The sequence below is a fragment of the Symphalangus syndactylus genome, chromosome 7 (assembly GCF_028878055.3).
Source record: "Symphalangus syndactylus isolate Jambi chromosome 7, NHGRI_mSymSyn1-v2.1_pri, whole genome shotgun sequence".
Taxonomy (NCBI): Eukaryota; Metazoa; Chordata; class Mammalia; order Primates; family Hylobatidae; genus Symphalangus; species Symphalangus syndactylus.
The window spans coordinates 32,011,225-32,033,394 of NC_072429.2; the positions used below are offsets into that span (position 1 = coordinate 32,011,225).

The following is a 22,170-nucleotide window of genomic DNA, read 5'->3' on the forward strand; positions in this document are numbered from 1 at the left end:
CCTGACCACCAAGGAAGTACTTCACCACCCCCGCAGCTTTTCTTACCTTGGTGTGTGCAGAATTACCTGGTCGCCATGGTATTTGTAGGCCTTTTCTTCCTTCATTGCCGAGAGTCCAGGTTTATTCGTCACACCGGGTGGGTCTTGATTCCTTACTCTTGAGGCCATCGCACTGAGGCAGCGAGACGCATCTCCTTATGAGAGGTGATCACAGACCCTTCCCTAGAGGAGAATGGGATGTCAGACGAGCCCCCAAATAGTTGGAAATAAGAGCTCGGAGTTGCAAAGAAAACAAGCACTCAAAAGACTTCTCAGCAACGCAAATTTACTTCTGCAGAAGGGTGCTGCCTGCACCAGTCATGATCGCAAGAGCACACTGAACAAAGGAGAAAGGTTTTTATCCCTAATGCAGCTTCTGTTTCTGTGTCCTTTCCCCATTGGCTGGAGTCGGACCACACAATTTAAGCTAACCCAATTGGCTAAAACTTGAAATTTTTCCAAATAGGGTAGACGGGGAAGAAGGGGTAGGAGTGGTAAAACTTTTTCAAACAGGGTAAACTGAAACATTTAAATGCGTAACTTGTTTTTTGTTTTTTTTTTTTGAGACGGAGTCTTGCTCTGTCATCCAGGCTAGAGTGCAGTGGCGTGATCTTGTGTTTTCAGGCTAAATTTTGTGTTTTTAGCAGAGACGGGGTGTCACTGTGTTAGCCAGGATGGTCTTGATCTCCTGACCTCGTGATCCACCCGCCTCGGCCTCCCAAAGTGCTGGGATTACAAGCATGAGCCACTGTGCCTAGCCTAAATGCATAACTCGTAAAGAATGGAGCGGAGGGAGGGATTGTCCATTAAGGCATGTTTGGGCATGTTTAGGCATGGCAAAGATGGAAAGGCTTGTTTAGAGAACAAGAATGTATCTTTTCTAGCAATGTGAAAGGACATTAGTCGCTAAAAGAAACAAAGAAGTTTGAAGAGGAACTGATTGTTTCTGGCACCAGCTATTTGGGAGGCTGAGGCAGGAGAATTGCTTGAACCTGGAAGGCGGAGGTTGCAGTGAGCCAAGATCATGCCACTGCACTCCAGCCTGGGCGACAGAACAAGACTCTGTCTCAAAAACAAACAAACAAAAAAAAAAAACAAAAAACGAATTAAAAGCCAGGCACGGTGGCACACACCTGTAAGCACTTTTTTTGTTTTTTTTTGTTTTTGAGACAGAGTCTTGCTCTGTCGCCCAGGCCAGACTGCAGTGGCGCTATCTTGGCTCACTGCAAGCTTCGCCTCCCGGGTTCACACCATTCTCCTGCCTCAGCCTCCCGAGTAGCTGGGACTACAGGCGCCCGCTACCGCGCCCGGCTAATTTTTTTTTTTATTTTTAGTACAGACGGGGTTTCACTGTGTTAGCCAGGATGGTCTTGATCTCCTGACCTCGTGATCCGCCCACCTCGGCCTCCCAAAGTGCTGGGATTATAGGCGTGAGCCACCGCGCCCGGCCACCTGTAAGCACTTTGGGAGGCCAAGGCAGGCACATCACTTGAGGTCAGGAGTTTGAGACCAGCTTGCCCAACATGGTGAAACCCCGTCTCTACTAAAAAAATATAAACATTAGCTGGGCATGGGGGCATGCACCTGTAGTCCCAGCTACTCAGGAGGGTGAGGGTGCAGTGAGCCAAGATCATGCCACTACACTCCAGCCTGGATGACCGAGGGAGACCCTGTCTAAACCTCAAAAGAATTACACCTTAAGTGATTCTCTTGGTTACCCTACAGTGGCATCACTTTTTGAGGCTGAGCACTCACATAGACCTATATGCACTCATACACACTAAGCTCTTGCCAGTTCTAATAGACTTGTGCTCTTTCTTGCTAAAGCTCTACTCTAAACTCTCACATGCAATGACCAAACCCCACACTCAACACTGAGTTCCTCAACCCTTTATCTCAGCATTTCTCCTGACATGTAAGTCCTTAATTGTAGAAAATATTAAATGTCCTGCTTTAATTCAAATTTGGAAGGGTATCTGCATAGCGCACAGTCACCAGCATGCCAGGGCACCCTGGTTGAGAACCACTGACTGCTGTTTCACCACAAATTAGTGATAAATCTCGTTATGTCAACTTCCCAGTCACAATTCCGTATCTGCCCCTGTACCAGACTTCTTAAAACTCCACATTTTGTGTCAATAGAAATGGCTGGAAACAAAGTCTTGAGCCAACTCTAGGATATCCGAAGTTCAGGTTGTTTAAAAGAATCCCACTAATTAACAAGCTAATCCACCATGTGTAATGGAGTGACCCCAGGAAATATTAGACTGGTTTAATTCTATAATATTAAGACCCAACAATCTTGAGTATGAAGAGACAATTCCATTTACACAGGTGCTCATGAAGATCTTCCTACCAAGTGATATGTATTTTTTTTATTCCCGAACCCACCCCCCCCAAGTGATATTTTGTATGTAAGCCAACTTGGGGACAATGGAGGCAAGATGCACTTACTTCACTGATGGCAAATGACCATCTTCCAGAGCCAGCAATCCATAGCTATGAAAGACCAAACCTCAATGCCAGTGGTTAAAAAGAAATCTTTATTTTACAAAATTAAAAACATAAATAGTATTTACAAGCATCTTAAATACCAGCTTATAATACTTGACATTTTTTAATCATTTCAAATTGAGTTTTCCATAAGCTTTTAAAATGCAAGACCATTCATTCACTTGAGTGAGTTACCAGTTTTTATTTCCACCAATCCAAAGTGGGTTTTGGTTTTTGAAATTGTCCATACTGTAGTCATTCAAAAAAACACAATATGCTTTTGAAATGACTAGCTTTAAAAAAAAAAAGTCCTGAGCTTCTTACCCCAGTTGTGGGATATTACTCCGAAACAACTCAAGAACCCAAATTATCTTACTGCCTGATTAAATGTAACCACTCTAGCTTTTTAAAGACATTCCTGGTACTCACATTAATCCATCTCCCTAACGTTTCAGGTTTGCTGGAAGGAAAAGTAGAGAAATGGAAAAGAGAAGTGGGAGAATCCAGATGACCATCTGAAATCACATTATTGAAAATACAACAGACATGACCCAAAAATCTGATCTTACTAGTTTCCTTCAGGGTCAACTCCAGGATATTTTATTGTACAAAAATTTCAAATGATTTCAGATGATGCGTATGTGACAGCAAACCTGAGTGGCACAATGGAACACAGACTTAAAAGATGCTTCAGTGGTCAACACTCATTCTGGAGTTCTCATGAATGAAGGGTAGACAGATTCAGTAAAATTGTTTGCTTTTAAGTTTCATTATCTGGTCTTCAAATTTCAGCACAGAGCAATTCATTTCCATATAGTAATACGTAAAGAAAGACTACAAAAGTGTGAGGAAAGCAAATGTCCTCGAGAAGGGTCAGAAAAGGAAAGGAAGACTCAGTATCTACAACCCATTACATAAGAACACCATTTTGTTCCATTTTCCCTGGAAGCCCTCACAGCTCAGCTGAGAATCAGAGTAAGAATCTTCATTATCAGAGATTAGCAACAAATTTAAAAGAAAAAGAATGACAACAGGTAAGAGTTATATACGTTTTACTAGTTTGTTTCAGACTTGTCCTGGATATTTAAAAAAGGTGTCAAATGAGCCATGGATGCTGGTGGCAGGAGGCAACCAGAGAGGAGACGCTCGAGTATGAGGAATGGGGAAGACTTATTTACAAATTCAGAGCAAACTCCTCTCTTCTGGGTCTAAAATAAAGACATCTTTTGTCTTCAGTAAAACAAAAGTCTTTCTGCTCAATGCAGATGGTAGGTACAGTGTGCTCAAAAGAAGCATTTTCTCTTGGGGAAGATAAGTACACAGTCAGCACAGTAAGCACCACTCTGGGATCAGGCCCACCCTGCAGAGCCTGGCGCCATCACTGCTGCATGTTGTTGATAATTGCCAGGATGCTCATCTTCTCCTGGGCAGAGTCTACATCCTCATTCTGCTTCTGGGCCACTCCTGTGCCTAAGCCATAGAGCCGCCCACAGTACTTGGCATCATCAATGCTGTCCTCAAAAAACAACTGCAGAACGGGACAGAGAACCATGGTGAGAATTATGCTAGAAGTCATGACAAGTATAAATACTATCACATCTGGCCGGGCGCAATGGCTCACGCCTGGAATCCCAGCACTTTGTGAGGCTGAGGCGGGCAGATCACTTGGGGTCAGGAGGTCGAGACCAGCCTGGCCAACGTGGCAAAACCCCATCTCTACTAAAAGTACAAAAATGAGCCAGGCATGGTGGCACACACCTGTAATCCCAGCTACTTGGGAGGCTGAGGCAGAAGAATCACTTGCACCCAGGAGGCAGAGGGTGCAGTGGGCCAAGGCCGTACCACTGCACTCCAGCCTGGGCAACACAGCGAGACTCCATCTCAAAAAAGAAAAAAACCACTACCACATCACCACCTCCCAGCCTTCCTAAAGCCCTGAAAATATACCAAACTAGGAAAAAAAACTAATAGTATAGAAAGGCTCAGCCAGGCACAGTGGCTCACGCCTGTAATCCCAGCACTTTGGAGCACCAAGGCAGGTGGATTACGAGGTCAGGAGTTCAAGACCAGCCTGGCCAAGATGGTGAAACCCCCGTCTCTACTAAAAATACAAAAAATTAGCCAGGCATGGTGGTGGGCACCTGTAATCCCAGCTACTTGGGAGGCTGAGGCAGAGAATTGCTTGAAGCCGGGAGGCAGAGGTTGCAGTGAAGTGAGATCACACCATTGCACTCCAGCCTGGGTGACAATGCAATACTCCGTCTCAAAAAAAAAAAAAAAAAAAAAGAGACAGGGTGGTTTCACTCACTGCAACCTCCGCCTCCCAGGCTCAAGTGATTCCCTTGCCTCAGCCTCCCGAGTAGCTGGGATGACAGGTGCATGTCATCACACCTGGCTAATTTGTGTACTTTTACTAGAGGCAGGTTTCGCCATGTTGGCCAGGCTGGTCTCGAACTCCTGACCTCAAGTGATCCACTTGCCTCGGCCTCCCAAAGTGCTGGGACTACAGGTGTGAGCCACCACACCCGGCCTAAACCTTTCCTTTTAATGCAGTTTTTTCATGCTCCTTTCTCTATAGGAGAAAGGCTCTCCTATCTGAACAGACATACTTTCCACGTATTCTTTTACTGCCAGTATCTCTGTGCTGCTGCTGTTTAACGCAACTGCTCCCTTCTCTTTAACAGGCAGAGCAATGGGCTGGGCTGGGCTTGGGCTGTGGATTCAGCCGGACTCACCTGACCTTGGCAAAGTCATTTAAACTCCTTTTAAGCCATAGTTCCCTATCTATAAAACAGGATAATAGGGTTATTATGAGGAATGAGATAATGAACAGTAAGCACTTAAAGCAAGATCTCTCCACTGTGGCACTACCGGAGCAGGATAATTATTTGGGGGAACTTGTCCAGTGTATAATAGGATGTCTAGCAGCATTCCTGACACGTAGCACACCACCCTCCCCCACCAGATTGTGACAACCAAAATCATCTACAGATATTAACAAATGTACCCTCCAGGGCAAAATCATCCCCAGTTGAGAATCACTGACCCAGAACATTTACCAACACATGGTAACAGTTGTTTATAATTAAGAGTAACAAAGAGGAAATGTGCTCTCCCTCTCTACAATCTAAGCTCTAAAAAGGAGATCCATGTTTACAGATCAATTAATCTGATCCATTCCTCAAAAGTGTCAACAAAATCAATATTTTAATTTTTCAAAGCAACGTCTTACTCCTTCTACATCTTCAAATATATTTTAAAACCTGAGTCAGTGAGTAAAGAAACTAAAAGAAGAAATTAAGAGTCTAATTTTTACTAAGGGGTTATAATAAACTCAATATAGTATTTATTTAATAATAATTAACAGAACTTACCACAATGTCAGTAGGTGGCCTAACAAATATATTTCTATTACAGGAATCAGAAGAAAAGCAAATAACTGAACGGATTAGAGCTGCCAAGAACACCAAGTTCTGGACTTGGGTGTGCTCAAGAATACTTGGTTACTGGAAAGTGGCTTTCACGTCAGAATGCTGCTTTTGCCTCTCAAACATGTGACATGCTGCATACCATAACAAAAAACAACCACTTTCAAAGTGGCCATCAACTTGCTAAAAAAACAATCGATGTGGCTGGGCGTGGTGGCTCACACCTGTAATCCCAGCACTTTGGGAGACCAAGCCAGGCGGATCACCTGAGGTCAGGAGTTGGAGACCAGCCTGGCCAGCATAGTGAAACCCCGTGTCTACTAAAAATACAAAAAAATCGGCCAAGCACAGCAGCTCACGCCTGTAATCCCAGCACTCTGGGAAGCCAAGGCAGGCAGATCACCTGAGGTCAGGAGTTTGAAACCAGCCGGCCAACATGGCGAAACCCTGTCTCTACTAAAAATACAAAAATTAGCAGGGCATGGTGGCGGGCACCTATAATCCCAGTTACTCGGGAGGCTGAGGCACAAGAAAAGCTTGAAACTGGGAGGCAGAGGTTGCAGTGAGCCGAGATCGCACCACTGCACTCCAGCCTGGGTGACAGAGCAAGGCTTCATCTCAAAAAATAATAATAATAAATAAATAAAAAATAAACGTTCAACAAACCTCAGCCCACACAACAGACCATCCACTACCTCCTTAGCCTTCAGCAAGTCACTGCCAAGAGGCCTGTGATCACATTCGAGGAAGCTTACCTCTTTCATCCTAAAGAAAGCCATTCCTGTCAGCAGTGAGTCTGAGCCTGCCTGGTGCTGCCTTCCAATCCTCTGCAAATCCAACTGATCAGCAACTTCCTGAAGACCTCCCTGGAGATGGATGGAGAACAAAGGCAGTATTACAAACCCAACATGCCCCTACTGGAGTCAGCTAAGTGCAGTTATGAGTTCACTAAATTCTAGCAAGAAGTGGGGAAAGGCCATTTAACAGTCCTTAATAACCTCTTTTTAGTTCTTCTTCCCTTTTTCCAGACGCTATATTGTGCTACATCCTACATTTTGCTCCTTTCCATGTTGTTAATTTTTCCAGACCTCTGCCTTTAAAATCAGAATTGCAAGGCTGAGGAAACAGTAAATCCCACTCCAATTCTAGACAGCAAAGCTCTATGTCAACAATTTATTACGGTACCAAGTTCTAAAACTTTCTAGAGTTAAGAACCCCTCTAAGAATCTGTGATATCACAGACCCCATCCCTAACAAACAGCATTTATACTTTTTCATTAGGTTCATGGGCCTCGAGTGAAGAATGCCTGCCTTAAGATGACAGAAGCAGAGGGTTCCCTTCATGGCCAGGTTAAAGATCGTTACCACACAAATATCTGTGCAAATCAGCTTTATATTATATGCTGTCTAACACCACACTGGCATCTAGTACTCAATAATGTATGCTGAACACATAACAATAAAGCAAAGTCAGCTTTTTTTCTGTCCTTATTTTTGTTACTGGTATTAAGAAAAACATCATATACCTTAAGATTTTTGCAACTCTTCATCAGGTATTTCACATCATAAATGGATGGGAAGAAAAGGTTCAGAATATGAAAGAATTCATGTTCCTCTTCTGGCAAACGAGAATCTGTAAGCAACTTTACCATATAGCCAAAATCATAGCCACTACAAGGAGAGAATAAACCACAGAGGTTAAAAAAGCAGCGGTTATCAGGCCCCAGTGTTCAATCATTTTATTTCTCAAAGCTTGTAAATGCTACTCCATGTTAGGAACTTTCACTTTTTCTGAGCAGTTTATTGTACTATAATCTGAATCTTTTTTTTTTTTTTTGAGACATAGTCTCACTCTGTTGCCCAGGCTGGAGTGCAATGGCACGATCTTGGCTCACTGCAACCTTCACCTCCCAGGTTCAAGCAATGATCCCTGCCTCAGCCTCCCAAGCAGCTGGGATTACAGGGGCCCGCCACCATGCCTGGCTAATTTTTGTATTTTTAGTAGAGATGGGGTTTTGCCATGGTGGCCAGGCTGGTCTCGAACTCCTGACCTCAGGTGATCTGCCTTCCTCAGCCTCCCAAAGTGTTAGGATTATAGACGTGAGCCACTGCACCCGGCCTCTAATCTGAACTTTCTAATAAAAACCTAACAGACTAATATGGGAAATATAAAAAAGTACCCAAGGGGTTTAATTGTAGATTCGGTTCACCAAAAATCCAAAAGTACTGAGAAGTTAAAATAAGGAGAATCTGGCTTTCAAGTACCTAAGAAACTCCGGGACAGCCATTTAAAAGATAACCAAGTACTGTGACCCTCTCCACCCACCATATTCCCACTTGGAATTAAACCCACTGATAGCCACATGATACAGCCAAATACTGTGTGAAACAAACCAGTATATGAGCCCCAGTGTTTTCTGAAAAACTGAAACATGGGCAACAAGTACCAATTCAACTTCTGACTGCTGCTGAAGAACAGAACAGTTACTAGGACTGCAAAAATGACTAAGAATTCAATTCCCTGTTCCAGTGTAGCCCAAAGTGAGAGAAATACACATTCCCTAGGACTGACCTATGAAATGAAAGCCATTTGACATTGTCACAGAGAACCACTCCTGATGTCATAAGCAGCTCTGCAAAGTGCAGTGTGTCAATCCCTTCCTCTTCATGCTTCTGAAACTGTAGTCCTGAGTTAGCAAGGAGATCTATGGAATCCTGGGAGTACATGTCCTCTCTAAAAAACAAGGTGTTTATTTATTAACTGGTGAATAATGAAGCAGAAGTAGTGGCCACAATATTACCACCACCTTATAATCATAGTACAAGTATTTTTGAAATGCTTTTCCTAACTTAATAGATCAATTCACTCTTTCCAACATTCAAACAAGCATGCAAAGTAGATCATCATATTTCTGTGACAGATAGAAAAATGAGATTTTCCTCCATAAACTAAATTTCCTAATTAAAATAGGTATACATTTGCTCATTATTAAAAAAAAAAAAAAAAAAAAGACCAGGCACAGTGGTGAACGCCTGTAATCCCAGCACTCTGGAAGGCCAAGGCAGGAAGATCACTTCAGGCCAGGAGTTCCAGACCAGCCTGCGCGACAGAGCAAGACTCTGTCTAAAAAAAAAAAAAAACACACACACACACAAACAAAGATTAGCCAGGCATGGTGGTATGCACCTGTAGTCCTAACTACTCCGGAGGCTGAGGTGAGAGGATTGCTTGAGGCCAAGAACTGGAGGGGGCTCACACCACTGCCCTCTAGTCTGGGTGACAGCAAGATCCTGTCTCAAAAATAAAATAAGTAGGCCGGGTATGGTGGCTCACACCTGTAATACCAGCACTTTGGGAGGCTGAGAGAGGCAGATCATGAGGCCAAGAGTTCAAACCAGCCTGGCCAACATGGTGAAACCCTGTCTCTAGCAAAAATACAAAAATTAGGCCAGGCGTGGTGGCTCATGCCTGTAATCCCAGAACTTTGGGAGGCCAAGGTGGGCGGATCACGAGGTCAAGAGATCAAGACCATCCTGGCTGACATGGTGAAACCCTGTCTCTACTAAAAACACAAAAATTAGCCGGGCGTGGTGGTGCGCGCCTGTAGTCCCAGCTACTTGGGAGCCTGAGGCAGCAGACTCGCTTGAATCTGGGAGGCAGAGGTTGTAGTAAGCCAAGCTCGCACCACTGCGTTCCAGCCTGATGACAGAGCGAGACTCCCTCTCAAAAAAAAAAAAAAAAAAAAAACCACAAAAAACAAAAATTAGCCGGACGTGGTGGCGTGCCCCTGAATCCCAGCTACTCAGGAAGTTGAGGCATGAGAATCACTTGAACCCAGGAGGCAAAGGCTGCAGTGAGCCAAGATGGCACCACTGTACTCCAGCCTAGGAGATAGAACAAGACTGTCTCAAAAAAAATAAATAAATAAACTTAAAAAAAAAAAAAAAAAACAACAAGGCCGGGTGCAGTGGCTCACGCCTGTAATCCCAGCACTTTGGGAGGCTGAGGTGGGTGGATCACCTGAGGTCGGGAGTTCGAGACCAGCCTGACCAACATGGAGAAACCCCGTCTCTACTAAAAATACAAAATTAGCCAGGCATGGTGGCGCATGCCTGTAATCCCAGCTACTCAGGATGCTGAGGTGAGAGAATTGCTTGAACCTGGGAGGCAGAGGTTGCAGTGAGCTGAGAAAGCGCCATCACACTCCAGCCTGGGCAATAGGAGCGAAACTCCATCTCAAAAAAAAAAAAATCAACCAACAAAAAAATATTGAGGCACAGATGGTGGGCAGCCAGCTAAGATGACCTGATGCGCCTTTCAGCTGATTCAGGCTGCTTGCCTCAGTCTCAGAGTCACCGCCACCATGGCCAGCCAGTCTCAGGGGATCCAGCAGCTGCTGCAGGCTGAGAAATGTGCCACTGAGAAGGTATCCAAGGCCCGTGAGCAAAAGACCCAGAGGCTGAAGCAGATCAAAGGAGCAGCTGAGGATGAAACTTAACAGTACCACCTGCAGAGGGAGGAAGCGGTCCAAAGGAAGCCACAGCCCTGGAATCCCAGTAGCTGCAGCACTCAAGTGGCGTAGGAAGCCCAGAAGAGGACCAGCCTCCAGACCTACTTCTGGCAGAACAAGGCTTGGATAGCCTCTTGGCCACTGTCTGTGACACTGGCCAGAAATCCATGAAAACTACAGCATAAATGGAAAGGAGTGGGAGAAAGAAGTGCCTGTTCCATGAATTGGCATTTTAGATGCCCTCAGGGAACATAAAGCTTTGGCAAAGCTCAAGTTATATTCTTATGAAAATGAAGTAAATAGGTCGGGTGCGGTGGCTCACACCTGTATTCCCAGCACTTCGGGAGGCCGGGGTAGGTGGATCACGAGGGTCAGGAGTTAAAGACGAGCCTGGCCAAGATGATGAAACCCCGTCTTTACTAAAAATACAAGTTAGCCAGGCGTGGTCGTGGGCACCTGTAATCCCAGCTACTTGGGAGGCTGAGGCAGAGAACTGCTTGAACCTGGGAAGCAGAGGTTGCAGTGAGCCGAGATCACACCACTGCACTCCAGCCTGGGTGACAAAGCAAGACATTATCTCAAAAAAAAAGAAAAGAAAAGGCAGTAAATAGGTGGGGCGTGGTGGCTCATGCCTGTAATCCCAGCACTTTGGGAGGCCAAGGCGGGCAGATCACAAGGTCAGGAGTTCAAGACCAGCCTGGCCAACATGGTGAAACCCTGTCTCTACTAGAAAAATACAAAAATTATCCAGGCATGGTGGTGGGCGCCTGTAATCCCACCTACTCGGGAGGCTGAGGCAGGAGAACTGCTTGAACCTGGGAGGTGGAGGTTGCAGTGAGCTCAGATCGTGCCACTGCACTCCAGCCTGGGTGACAGAGCAAGACTCCGTCTCAAAAAAAAAAAAAAAAAAAAAGAAAAGAAAAGGAAAGGAAGTAAATGATTTCTGTATATTACATAGCAGGTCCCTTCACTTCTTGGAGAGTAGCAAATCTAGCTTCTTTGTACAGACTTACAACTTAACTAAAGCTTTTATATTTTAAAAAGGACATTAAAAATTTTTTTTCTCTTTACCTCGTATTTCCTAGAAATGTAATGGGTATGTGTTGTCTGTTTTCCTATGTCTTTTAGCTCAAGCAACACATGTATCATTGTTGACTTTTTCTTTCTTATATCTAGTGAAAGGAAAAAAGTTCTTTGAAGAAAGAAAGAAATTAAGTTTTCTTTTTCCCTAATGCTTCCATGAAGGTCAGGTGCTTTATCTATGAAAAAGTAGCAAACAGTTATTTGTAACCCATGTGAAGCCACAGCCAGCCTTAAAGTAGTCTATTCCTGCTAATGGTTAAACAATGAATACTAGTGTAATTGTTTGAGCTCCTTGTAGTTTCTCTTAATCAAAATTACTAGATGACAGAATTAAATAACTTGTAACATGTTATTACTTGGTATACAGATGATTATCTAAAAGACTCTGTCATGAAAAAAACAGAAAAAAATTATGGTCTTATAATGCTACCCCACAGATACTAACACCTTCGTTTACAGATCTTTCTAGACTATTTTCTCTATCTACACATACACACCTACATCCCTTACATCTCTACATCACAAACCATCTTTACAAATCAATACTCATCCATTTTAACACTGGCATAATATTCCACTCTAAAAATATATCCACTAATTCAACCACAGGAATTATTTATAATACCATGTAACACAAAAGTAAGGAAATAAGCTAAACAACTCCTGTTCCACTAGACTTTCACTTGCTTTTCATATAAACTTGGGTTAGACAATAAGAAAACCACTGCAATCTTGATTTTTTTCCACTAAATTAAAACCAGTGTTGAATCACAAGTTTCTTTTCCACTTAAATAAACATTATTTTTTTGTTTTGCTTATTATAACTAGGCTTCAATCCCAAGTAAACATTTTTTTTTTCTTTTTCTTGAGACAGAGTCTCACTCTGTCACCTAGGCTGGAGTGCAGTGGCACAATCTCGACTCACTGCAGCCTCCACCTCACAGGTTCAAGTGATCCTCCCACCTCAGCCTCCTGAATAGCTGGGATTACAGGCACCCGCCAGCATACTCAGCTAATTTTTTATTTTTTAGTAGAGATAGGGTTTCACCACATTGGCCAGGCTGGTCTTGAACTCCTATCCTCAAGTGATCCAGTGATTCACCCACCTCAGCCTCCCAGAGTGCTGGAATTACAGGCGTGAGCCACCACGCCCGACCACAAGTAAACATTATTTTAAACCCAAACATACTCAAACCACTCAGTGAAATAACTCATTTTTCTTCCTTGTATTATATTATTTTTATGGTACAAACTACAGGCTTTGACAACAAACTAAAAAATGCAGTTAAAGGAAAGATCCAGATGATCTCCCAAAATTACTTGAACCTCAAGGAAATTTCCAAAACATACGAACAACAATAAAAAAAATTACTCCTTCCAGGCACAATGGCTCCACCTGTGATCCCAACACTTTGGGAGGCCAAAGCGGGCTGATCACTTTCTACAAAAAATTAGCTGGGCATGGTGGCGTGCACCTGTAGTCCCAGCTACTTAGGGGGCTGACGTGGGAGGATCAGCTGAGCCTGGGAGATTGAGGCTGCAGTGAGCCATGTTCGGACCACTGCACTCTAGCCTGGGTGACAAAGCGAGACCCTGTCTTGACAGGAAAAAAAGATTACTCCTAAATCATGAAACACTCCTGATGCCCAGTTAAACAAAGCAGGATATGATAGGAAGTATACTAACATCACTTTATGCAATCAGCAAAATGAAAGTCTCCCCGAAATTTTCTTTGAAAATTCCTGGGCATATATCCAAAAGAACTGAAGGCAAGACCTTGAAGAAATATTTGCATACCCATGTTCATAGCAGCAATATTCACAACAGCCAAGAGGTAGAAAAAACCCATGTGTCTATCAACAGATGAATAAACAAAATGTGGTATATACATACCATGGAATTTTCCACTGCCTAGGAGTGGAATGGCTAGGTCATATGGCAACTCTATGTTTAACGTTTTCAGGAACTGCAAAACTATTTTCCAGAATTTCCCCCAAAATTCTATATTCCCAGCAACAATGTATGAGGGTTCCAATTTTCTCCACACCCTCAACACTTATTATGTCTTTTTGACTATAGCATTCTAGTGGGTGTGAAGTGGTATCCCAATGTGGGTTTAATTTGCATTTCTCTCATGACTAATGATGTTGAGCATCTTTTCATGTGCTTACTGGCCATCTGTACATTATCTTTCAAGAAAAGTTTATCTTTTGCACATTTTTAGTTGGGTTATCTTTTCATTGTTAAGCTGCTGCTGTTCTTTAAGCAGGACTTCACTTGCTGAGATTCCCTGTTCCATCCTCTGCTTGACCGCTCTATCCAACACCTACCTGGATTCAGTGAAAAGAAAACTTTTAGAAATCACTTACGTAAGATTAAATTTGAAATTGAACTGCCAAGTATTGATTCCAGAAGGATACTCTCCCTTCTCATTTGTGAATGTAAGGCCCAGCTGGATAATTTTTAAAAGGTCAACATTGCACCGCAGAAGCTGATACTGGTAATCTATGGAACTACGAAATTCACCAATTGGTCGCACCACAACACCTGGAAATTCTGTGTCCTGGAAAAGGAAAAAGTCTCTCATCACAAGGTTTCAGAAAACAGTGGATGCTGAATTGGTAATTCATAAATAAAATTTTACCTCCATTTATAAAAGTTATGTGACAAGCCCCAAACTTGGGCACAAAATTCTTTTTGTGTTTTTTTGAGATAGGGTTGGTCTGTCTCTGTCACCCAGGCTGGAGGGCAGTGACACAATCACAGCTCACTACAGCCTCAACCTCACAGGTGCAATCAATCCTCCCACCTCAGCCTCCCTAAGTAGCTGGAACTACAGGTGCACGCCACCACACCCAGCTAATTATTGTATTTTTTGTAGAGATGGGGTTTCACCATGTTGCCCAGGCTGGTCTCAAGTGATCCACCTGCCTTGGCCTCCCAAAGTGCACAAATTACAGGCATCAGCCAACCCGCCCGGCCAAAATCCTTTCTTAAAATACTGATCTTGTTGATATCTACTGAAGAAGCACTAAAATCAGGAAGCTTTGCACAACAACTTGATCCTAAATAAGCAGAATGTCAATAGGAAGAGTTGAGCAACTACAGGTAGATATGCAGTCAATTAAGAACATTCTAGGTAGAGAACAATATATGAATAAAAATACAAATACAGGGAAGTGAAACAGCCATTCAGAAAAAAATATAAAGAGACAGGCTTAGCTTGAGTGAAAAGACTGGAAGGAGCTCTGAATACCAAGCTAAAGACTTAACTCTATATTTTTGTTTTTTTCGGGGGACGGAGTCTCGCTCTGTCCCCCAAGCTAGAGTGCAGTGGTGCAATCTCGGCTCACTGCAAGCTCCGCCTCCCGGGTTCACGCCATTCTCCTGCCTCAGCCTCCCGAGTAGCTGGGACTACAGGCGCCCGCCACCATGCCTGGCTAATTTTTTGTATTTTTAGTAGAGGCAGGGTTTCACCGTGTTAGCCAGGATGGTCTCGATCTCCTGACCTCGTGATCCGCCCGTCTTGGCCTCCCAAAGTGCTGGGATTACAGGCGTGAGCCACCGCGCCTGGCCAACTCTATAATTTCTAAAGCAGGAGTTACAAACTCCAAACAGCTAATATAAAGGAGTAAAAGTCAGCTAGGTATGAAAATAGTATAAGTAATAGGGACTGCAGTAAAACACAGAGCACATGCCCCTCTACAGGAGGCCATTAATATTACCACAATACTCATCTCTCTCTCTCCAGCCAGTGTCACGCAGGGGTGGGTAACATATATTGCCAGATCTTCCTATTTTTTTTTCAGAGATGCCAGAAATCTGGAATTCAAGTGAGTTCTATTGACTTTTAAATGCTGGCAATAAATTTTTAAAATTTTGAATAAATATTGTATAGTCAAATTCACCACATCTGTGGAACAGATGGGCCCTAGGGGTTTACATTAACTTCTGCTTTAAAGACTTTCAAACAGAATAATGTTATAAAAAATCTAAGATACTAGAGGTTACATCCTTCTCAGAGACACTGGCTACCTTGATATTTCATAAAGCAACACAACCTTCCATCCGGTTTAATTTACAATGGCTTTAGTGGAACACACCCATTCTTTTCAAAATCTCAAATTAAACATTCCCTAAACCCATCCATATAAGAAGGTGAGTCAAGCTGGGCATAGTGGTATGAGCCTGCAGTCCCAGCAACCTGGGAAGGTGAGGTGGGAGGACTGCTTGAGCCCAGGAGTTCAAGGCCACAGTGAGCTATGATTGCATCTGTGAATAGCCACTGCACTCCAGCCTGGGCAACACAGCAAGACCCCATCTCTAAAAGTAAAAAAGAAGGTGAGTCAGAGTAGAGCTCCTTACCATGGCAATATAACTGTAACTGAGCACGATTTCTCGGATCTTCCTCATCTCTTCTTCTAGATTACTGGCCCACACTTCACAGATAACCTGGCTATTCTCCACAAGTGCTGCAGGCATCCTGAAGAAACCTGAGAAGTCGTCTTCAGCTAACTAGTTTTACAGTGCAAGCCAGACAATGTTTGGTCTGATCTAGATTTTAAAACATTTTAAAATCATGTAAGTTTACACACACATAAGATGTCAACAAAACAAAGACATCAAAATAATATTTTACAATCACTTCATTAGTTTAAAACATTAAGATTATATTTATTCTCCATTTTATATGACGGGGAAACTTTGTCAACACACACACACACACGCACACACACACACGGTTCTTTCTTGAAGAAACTGAAGTTATTGAAACTTCTGCCCAGCAGTCCTCTGCCACAGAAGTGAAACCACTACCCTAGTTTTTCAGCTCTCTGTAGACTAGACCAAAATAATCACAAATATGCCCTTATCCATGACTTTCACATCACTTTGCACAGAGACCAAATCATGGAAACAGTCCTACAGGAATCACCTTAGCCATTTTCAATGTACCTGAGATCTCTGAAAGCCTGGAAGAATGTGGACCTAAACTCTCACACTCAAGCCTTTGTACCCATATGATGAATACTGGCATGGGATTCTTCCCCTATCCCACAAAACGAAATTATTTTTCTCTACAATCCCAAAGTCAAATACAACTAGAGGCAATAAACAATACCAGTGCCTCTTTAGATATACCAGTACCTCTTCAGATTTGTGCAAACAGAGCATGAAGTGAGAGATTTAAGTGGTAAAAAACAATCCCACTTGCTAATCTGAACCCTAAAAACCACAATGAAAATCAGAATTTTGGTATTTACTTTTTTTTTTTTTTTTTTTTTTTTTGAGATGGAGTCTCGCTCTGTCGCCCAGGCTAGAGTGCAGTGGTACACTCTTGGCTCACTGCAACCTCTGCCTCCTGGGTGCAAGCGACTCTCCTGCCTCAGCCACCCAAGTAGCTGGGACTACAGGTGCACGCCACCATGCCCAGCTAATTTTTGTATTTTAGTAGAGATGGGGTTTCACCATATTGGCCAGGCTGGTCTTGAACTCCTAACCTTGTGATCCACCAGCCAGTATTTACTTTTAAGCACATAAATTAAAAAGAAACTATGCAGCAATTCAACAGTAGGACTAAAGATGGCTAGTATAAATCATTCAACCAGAAACAGAATGATTCATGGTGTATTTTCCAGGAGAAAAATCAGGGAGGGGAAAGTATTCTGTGAGAAAAAATTCAACATGATTGGGTCTCTGACTAATGCTGTTATTATTATGGCAAACAACGTACAAGGCCTGGTTATAAAAATATAAAAAAGCCGGGCATGGTGGCTCACACCTGTAATCTCAGCACTTTGGAAGGCCGGGGCAGGCGGATCACAAGGTCAGGAGATAGAGACCATCCTGGCTAACAAGGTGAAACTCTGTCTCTACTAAAAATACAAAACATTGGCTGGCTGTGCACGCGCCTGCAGTCCCAGCTACTCAGGAGGCTGAGGCAGGAGAATTGCTTGAACCCAGGAGGCGGAGGTTGCAGCGAGCCAAGATCGAGCCACCGCACTCCAGCCTGGGCGACAGAGTGAGACTCCACCTCAAAAACAAACAAACACACAAACAAAAACGAGCTTATCATAAAGGCATTTACTTCTAAGGCAAGCCCACTGCATGGATCCACAACACAATGGTGGGCTCTACTGTATATATTTAAAGAAAATTTCCTAGAAACAGTAAAACGAATGTAAGTGATTCCCAAAGGACAGAGCAAGGAAAATCTTTGCTTCCTATTTTCAAGATTGACAGATGCAACAATGAGAATCTGGAGCAAAACAAAACTGGCACTATTTCTCTAAGAAACTTCTGAGAAATCAAACTGTTGGTTTGCCAGCAAACCTTGAAGATTCCATTTATGCAAGGTATCCTATACTACTACAGATTTTTCTCTGTAATTACAGTAATTAAACTTAAGTAGACTATGTGGTATCTCCCCCCAAAAACATAGTAGAAACTTCTTAAAGCCAGAATAAATTTCTTCTCTTGTTTTGTTCTATTACAGGCTTGCAAAAGAACAATAAAGATCAGGAAAAGAGAGAAGTTCAGAATGAATGTGGAGTAAATTCCACTATCTGACCATAATTCAGAAAATCTTCCGACTCAGAATTTTAGATTCCTAAACTTGCTTAAGATTTCTCCCCTGTCCGCCGGGCGCGGTGGCTCACGCTTGTAATCCCAGCACTTTGGGAGGCCGAGGCGGGCGGATCACAAGGTCAGGAGATCGAGACCACGGTGAAACCCCGTCTCTACTAAAAAATACAAAAAATTAGCCGGGCGTGGTGGCGGGCGCCTGTAGTCCCAGCTACTCGGAGAGGCTGAGGCAGGAGAATGGCATGAACCTGGGAGGCGGAGCTTGCAGTGAGCCGAGATTGCGCCACTGCACTCCAGCCTGGGCGACAGAGCGAGACTCCGTCTCAAAGAAAAAAAAAAAAAAAAAAAAAAAGATTTCTCCCCTGCAAAAGGCCTTAAAACCATTTTCTATACCCATATAATGTTAAATCAGTGATACTTCCTTATTTCCCTAACTGAAATAATATCCTTCATTTTTGGTGTCATTTCAAACATAACCATAACTACTTCGGAGGAAGTGGGTGTATCACTCCTGAATTTTTGAGAGATGTTTCCATAAAAGCAAAAGCAACAACAACAAAAAAACCCCACACAACAAAAAGATGCCTTTAACTTCCATTTAAAAGAGGATTGGTTTTTAAAAAGCTAACCACTGTTATACATATCTGGCATATATATGGGGACTGCCAAAGCCACACAGTTGGCAAAAATATGTAAGCCATTTTTGCTCCAAAGTTAGCTAGGATCTGTGGGGAAGTAAACAATAGCTTGCAAGCCCCTGAATGTAGTGCCACTCAAAGAGGAATCGCACTATGCACATTTAATTTAGCAAGTCAAATTACTGCATATGCTGGCCAAAAAATAAAATAAAATCGCAACTTAAATACCAGCAGGATAAGGGCAGTGGCTCACATCTGTAATCCCAGCACTTTTGAGAGGCTGAGCCTGCAGAATCACTTCAGCCCAGGAGTTCGAGACCAGCCTGGGCAACAAAGTGAGACCCCCGTCTCTACAAAAAGTACAAAAACTTAGCCAGGCACGGTAGTGTGTGCCTGTAGACCCAGCTACTCAGGAGATTGAGCTGGGAGGATCACTTGAGCCCCAGGAAGTCAAGGCTGCAGCAGTGAGCTGTGATTACGCCACTGCATTCCAGCCTCAGCAACTGAGCAAGAGCACGTCTCAAAAAAACAATCATCATCATCATCATACCAGCAATTCTGCCTGCCACTTTCCACTTTGTAAGCACATGCTCCAAAATGAGCCTAAGATAGGGGTTTGTCTTCCTCCTTTTAAGCCTCCTCAGGGCAAGCATCTCACAGCGCATCACAACTCTATGGCTTTCAAATATGCTTATTTGCACAACACAGCCCCTAAAGGTAATCTAATTACTTATCTGGGTTACAACCAAAGCAACAGTAACAAGTTTCAAAACTGAAGGAAAAACCGTCCAGGATGTAGTCAGAAACAGGATGCTAATCTCAAGCGTTGCACCTTCCTAGGAATTTTTAAGGATTAATTTTTATTACATACAATGTTTGCCTCACAGGCTGACTTAAAAACTTGACTCCCACATGAGCTACACAGAAAATTGTGCAAGAGGGAAAGGTTTTCACGAACACACTCACACCTATGAATTACTGAAGTCCCTGCTCTGTGTTGACCTGCAGTGCAGTATGTTCAGATCGCTCCCGTTGATCTACAGTGTAAACTTCTCCAAAACATAGCTCCTTATTTACACAGGAAAGCTCTGAAGGGCAACTAATGATAAAGCCACAGGAAAGTTTTCTCTGCAAGCAATCAAGGCCTTGCTCGGGTAAAGAAATGTTGAGTCTGATTTTGTTTAAGCCCAAGTGTACAAGGAAACAATAAACATCACTTCCCTATTCTAGAGGACTGAACAAAGGCTTTGCCGTGCATAGATAAGATAGAAAAGGAAGTAGCACGTTTGAAGAAATAAATAGCAGCAGCGTTTAAGAGGATCCTCTGACCCTCCCTTACCTCCAAACACAGTGTCTCAAGGCACTGCCCTGGACTGAACCGCAGTTCAAACTTCTTAAAACCACCCGAATGGCCCAGGTCTGTGAGTTGGCTCCTCCATTCATAAAGCCATAGAACACCAAGAAAAAGTTGTGGGGCCGCAAGAACTAATGAGGAGGTGGCGATTTAGAAGGGGGAGGCCCGCAAGATTCCAAATTCAGGTCCTCCTCCCCACTACTCTGTCTCCCATCATCATTCTCTTCTCGTTTATCATCATCCTTCCACTTCAAATCACACTCAGTCCTCCTCCTTCTGACACGCCATTCTTCTTCTGTTTTTGTTTGTTTGGTAAAGCAAAGTTAAAATTACGGGCCTCAGAACTAAGATAACTAAGTTCGAAGCCAGGCCAGGCCACGTAGTAGTTGTGTGTCCTTGCATAAGCTACTTAACATATTTCGTGCCTCAGTTTTCCTATCTTGTAAAATGGGTTTGATAATAAGACGCACCTCGGAGGATTGGAGTAGAAGTTAAAATGAAGCATATGAGGTGCTTCGTAAAGTCCCCGCACATATCACTCGAATATTATCGTGTGGCGGTGGCCATTATTATTACTACTCTTTGCTGGGGTTCCTCTCCTCCTCACACACCCTGCCCCTTACACACGCCCCTACTCCCCTTCCCCCTACAGACCCCCAATGGTCTCTCACACACTTTCATCTTACGCTCCTCTTTCCGGTAAGCGCAGGCCCGCTTACCGTGACCGGCAGGGCCCGCGAAGTGCTGGCTAGCTGGCTGGTGGGCTAGCGAGCTGGCGGGCTGGCTGGCTGACTCCCCGACCGCGGCGGCAACGGAAGCCCTGACCCGGAGCTCTCTTCCCTCTACCCCGGATCCGCTCCTAGAACCCAAGAGCCAGTGAGATTAGCGCCCCCGTGCCCAGAGCGGCCTTACGTGCCTCCCACCAAACAACCAGACGGCACCACTCTACCCACCCGATCCGCCCGACTCGCCTGCTCTCTAGTCACTCCAGACGCGCGCGCGCCTGGTCACGCCCGCTCCTCCCCCTTTGCGCGCCCCTGCGACTCCGTGCGTGTTCGCTCTGCCCGTGAGCTCGCGGGAAGCAGCGCGCAGGCGCAGAAGTAACAGGGCGCCGCCGAATAGGTGGGGCGTGGAGGTCTCGAAGCACGCTTGCGGAAGACGGCCAGCCCGCGGCCCTCTTCGCGTAATTAGTTGCGCTCGCTCAATTTAATCATGATTCTTACTCCTCCATTTTGGTCCTCTTTCCGCGCGAACAAGGAAGGCCGTGGTCAAGAACTAGCCCCCACCCCCCCCGCCGTGGGCGCGGCCTGGAAAAATCCAAAGGCCGAGGAAAGGGCGTGGCCCTTCGAACAAACCCCTCGAATTACCACGCCCCCTCCTCCTGGCTTTGAAGGACCGTTAAAATCGTTGGCACGAAGGGATTTGTGGCGAGGCTGACGGAGAAAGAGGCTGTCTAGGATTTCTGTTCTAATATGGCCCCGTAGATGCCTCACTTACAAATCATCTATTAGGGTTCCTTTCTGGCAAACAATTAGTTGGGGGTGGGGCGGCTCCCCAAAGCCGAGTGTGGGTGACGTCCGCCAAGGCCCGCCTACCTCCTGGCCTCACCAAGCAGAGCGAGGAGCATTGCCATAGCAACTGGCCCGCCAGGGTCTGCTGGAGTTACAAAGAGGACGGCGCCTCCCGTGGGCACGGCACCTGGCCAGCGCAGGCGTAGCCGGGCTCTTTGGAGCTCCAAAACCTTTGCGGACGCCCATGGAGCTCGCCAGATTTTAATGTCGAGACCCACGGGCTCAGGCCTCGCCCAGGAGCTTCTGAGGCCCCTGTGCCAGCCCCTTAGTTCCCTTTTAATCCTGCTTAAAGAGAGGGCTCTTGATCGACGCCGGCCCTAGGCAGCGTGTGACCAGCTGGGGCGCGCCTCCGCCTCGTGTTCTCCGCAGTGGGAGAGCAGACAAAGCGCCGGCTTCCTGCACACAGCGTCGGCGGCGGGTCGTCCTCAGCCACTCTCGCCAGCGCTCCACCCCTGTTCCCGAGAGGACGTG

The 22,170-nt window shown here is 44.5% G+C and overlaps 1 protein-coding gene across 9 annotated transcripts; it reads right to left on the minus strand.

The window, feature by feature from the left end:
- Positions 1-2,559: 2,559 nt before the first annotated feature.
- CNOT8 (CCR4-NOT transcription complex subunit 8) lies at positions 2,560-21,690 on the minus strand. 9 transcript variants are annotated; one of them, XM_055285521.2, is made up of 7 exons: positions 21,626-21,690; positions 20,804-20,987; positions 13,924-14,117; positions 8,533-8,694; positions 7,487-7,631; positions 6,716-6,826; positions 2,560-4,060 (listed from the first exon to the last, which is right to left on the minus strand). In XM_055285521.2, the coding sequence occupies exons 2-7, from the start codon at positions 20,807-20,809 to the stop codon at positions 3,911-3,913; spliced, it is 768 nt and encodes a 255-aa protein (XP_055141496.1). In that variant the 5' UTR covers positions 20,810-20,987; positions 21,626-21,690; the 3' UTR covers positions 2,560-3,910. The 9 variants fall into 9 exon arrangements, with proteins under 9 accessions (XP_055141496.1, XP_055141489.1, XP_055141491.1 ...); XM_055285514.2 differs by lacking the exon at positions 21,626-21,690 and adding an exon at positions 15,920-16,108 and having other exon boundaries at positions 20,848-21,005; XM_063642673.1 differs by lacking the exon at positions 21,626-21,690 and adding an exon at positions 5,268-5,316 and having other exon boundaries at positions 3,979-4,060.
- Between the last annotated feature and the right edge of the window lie 480 nt (positions 21,691-22,170).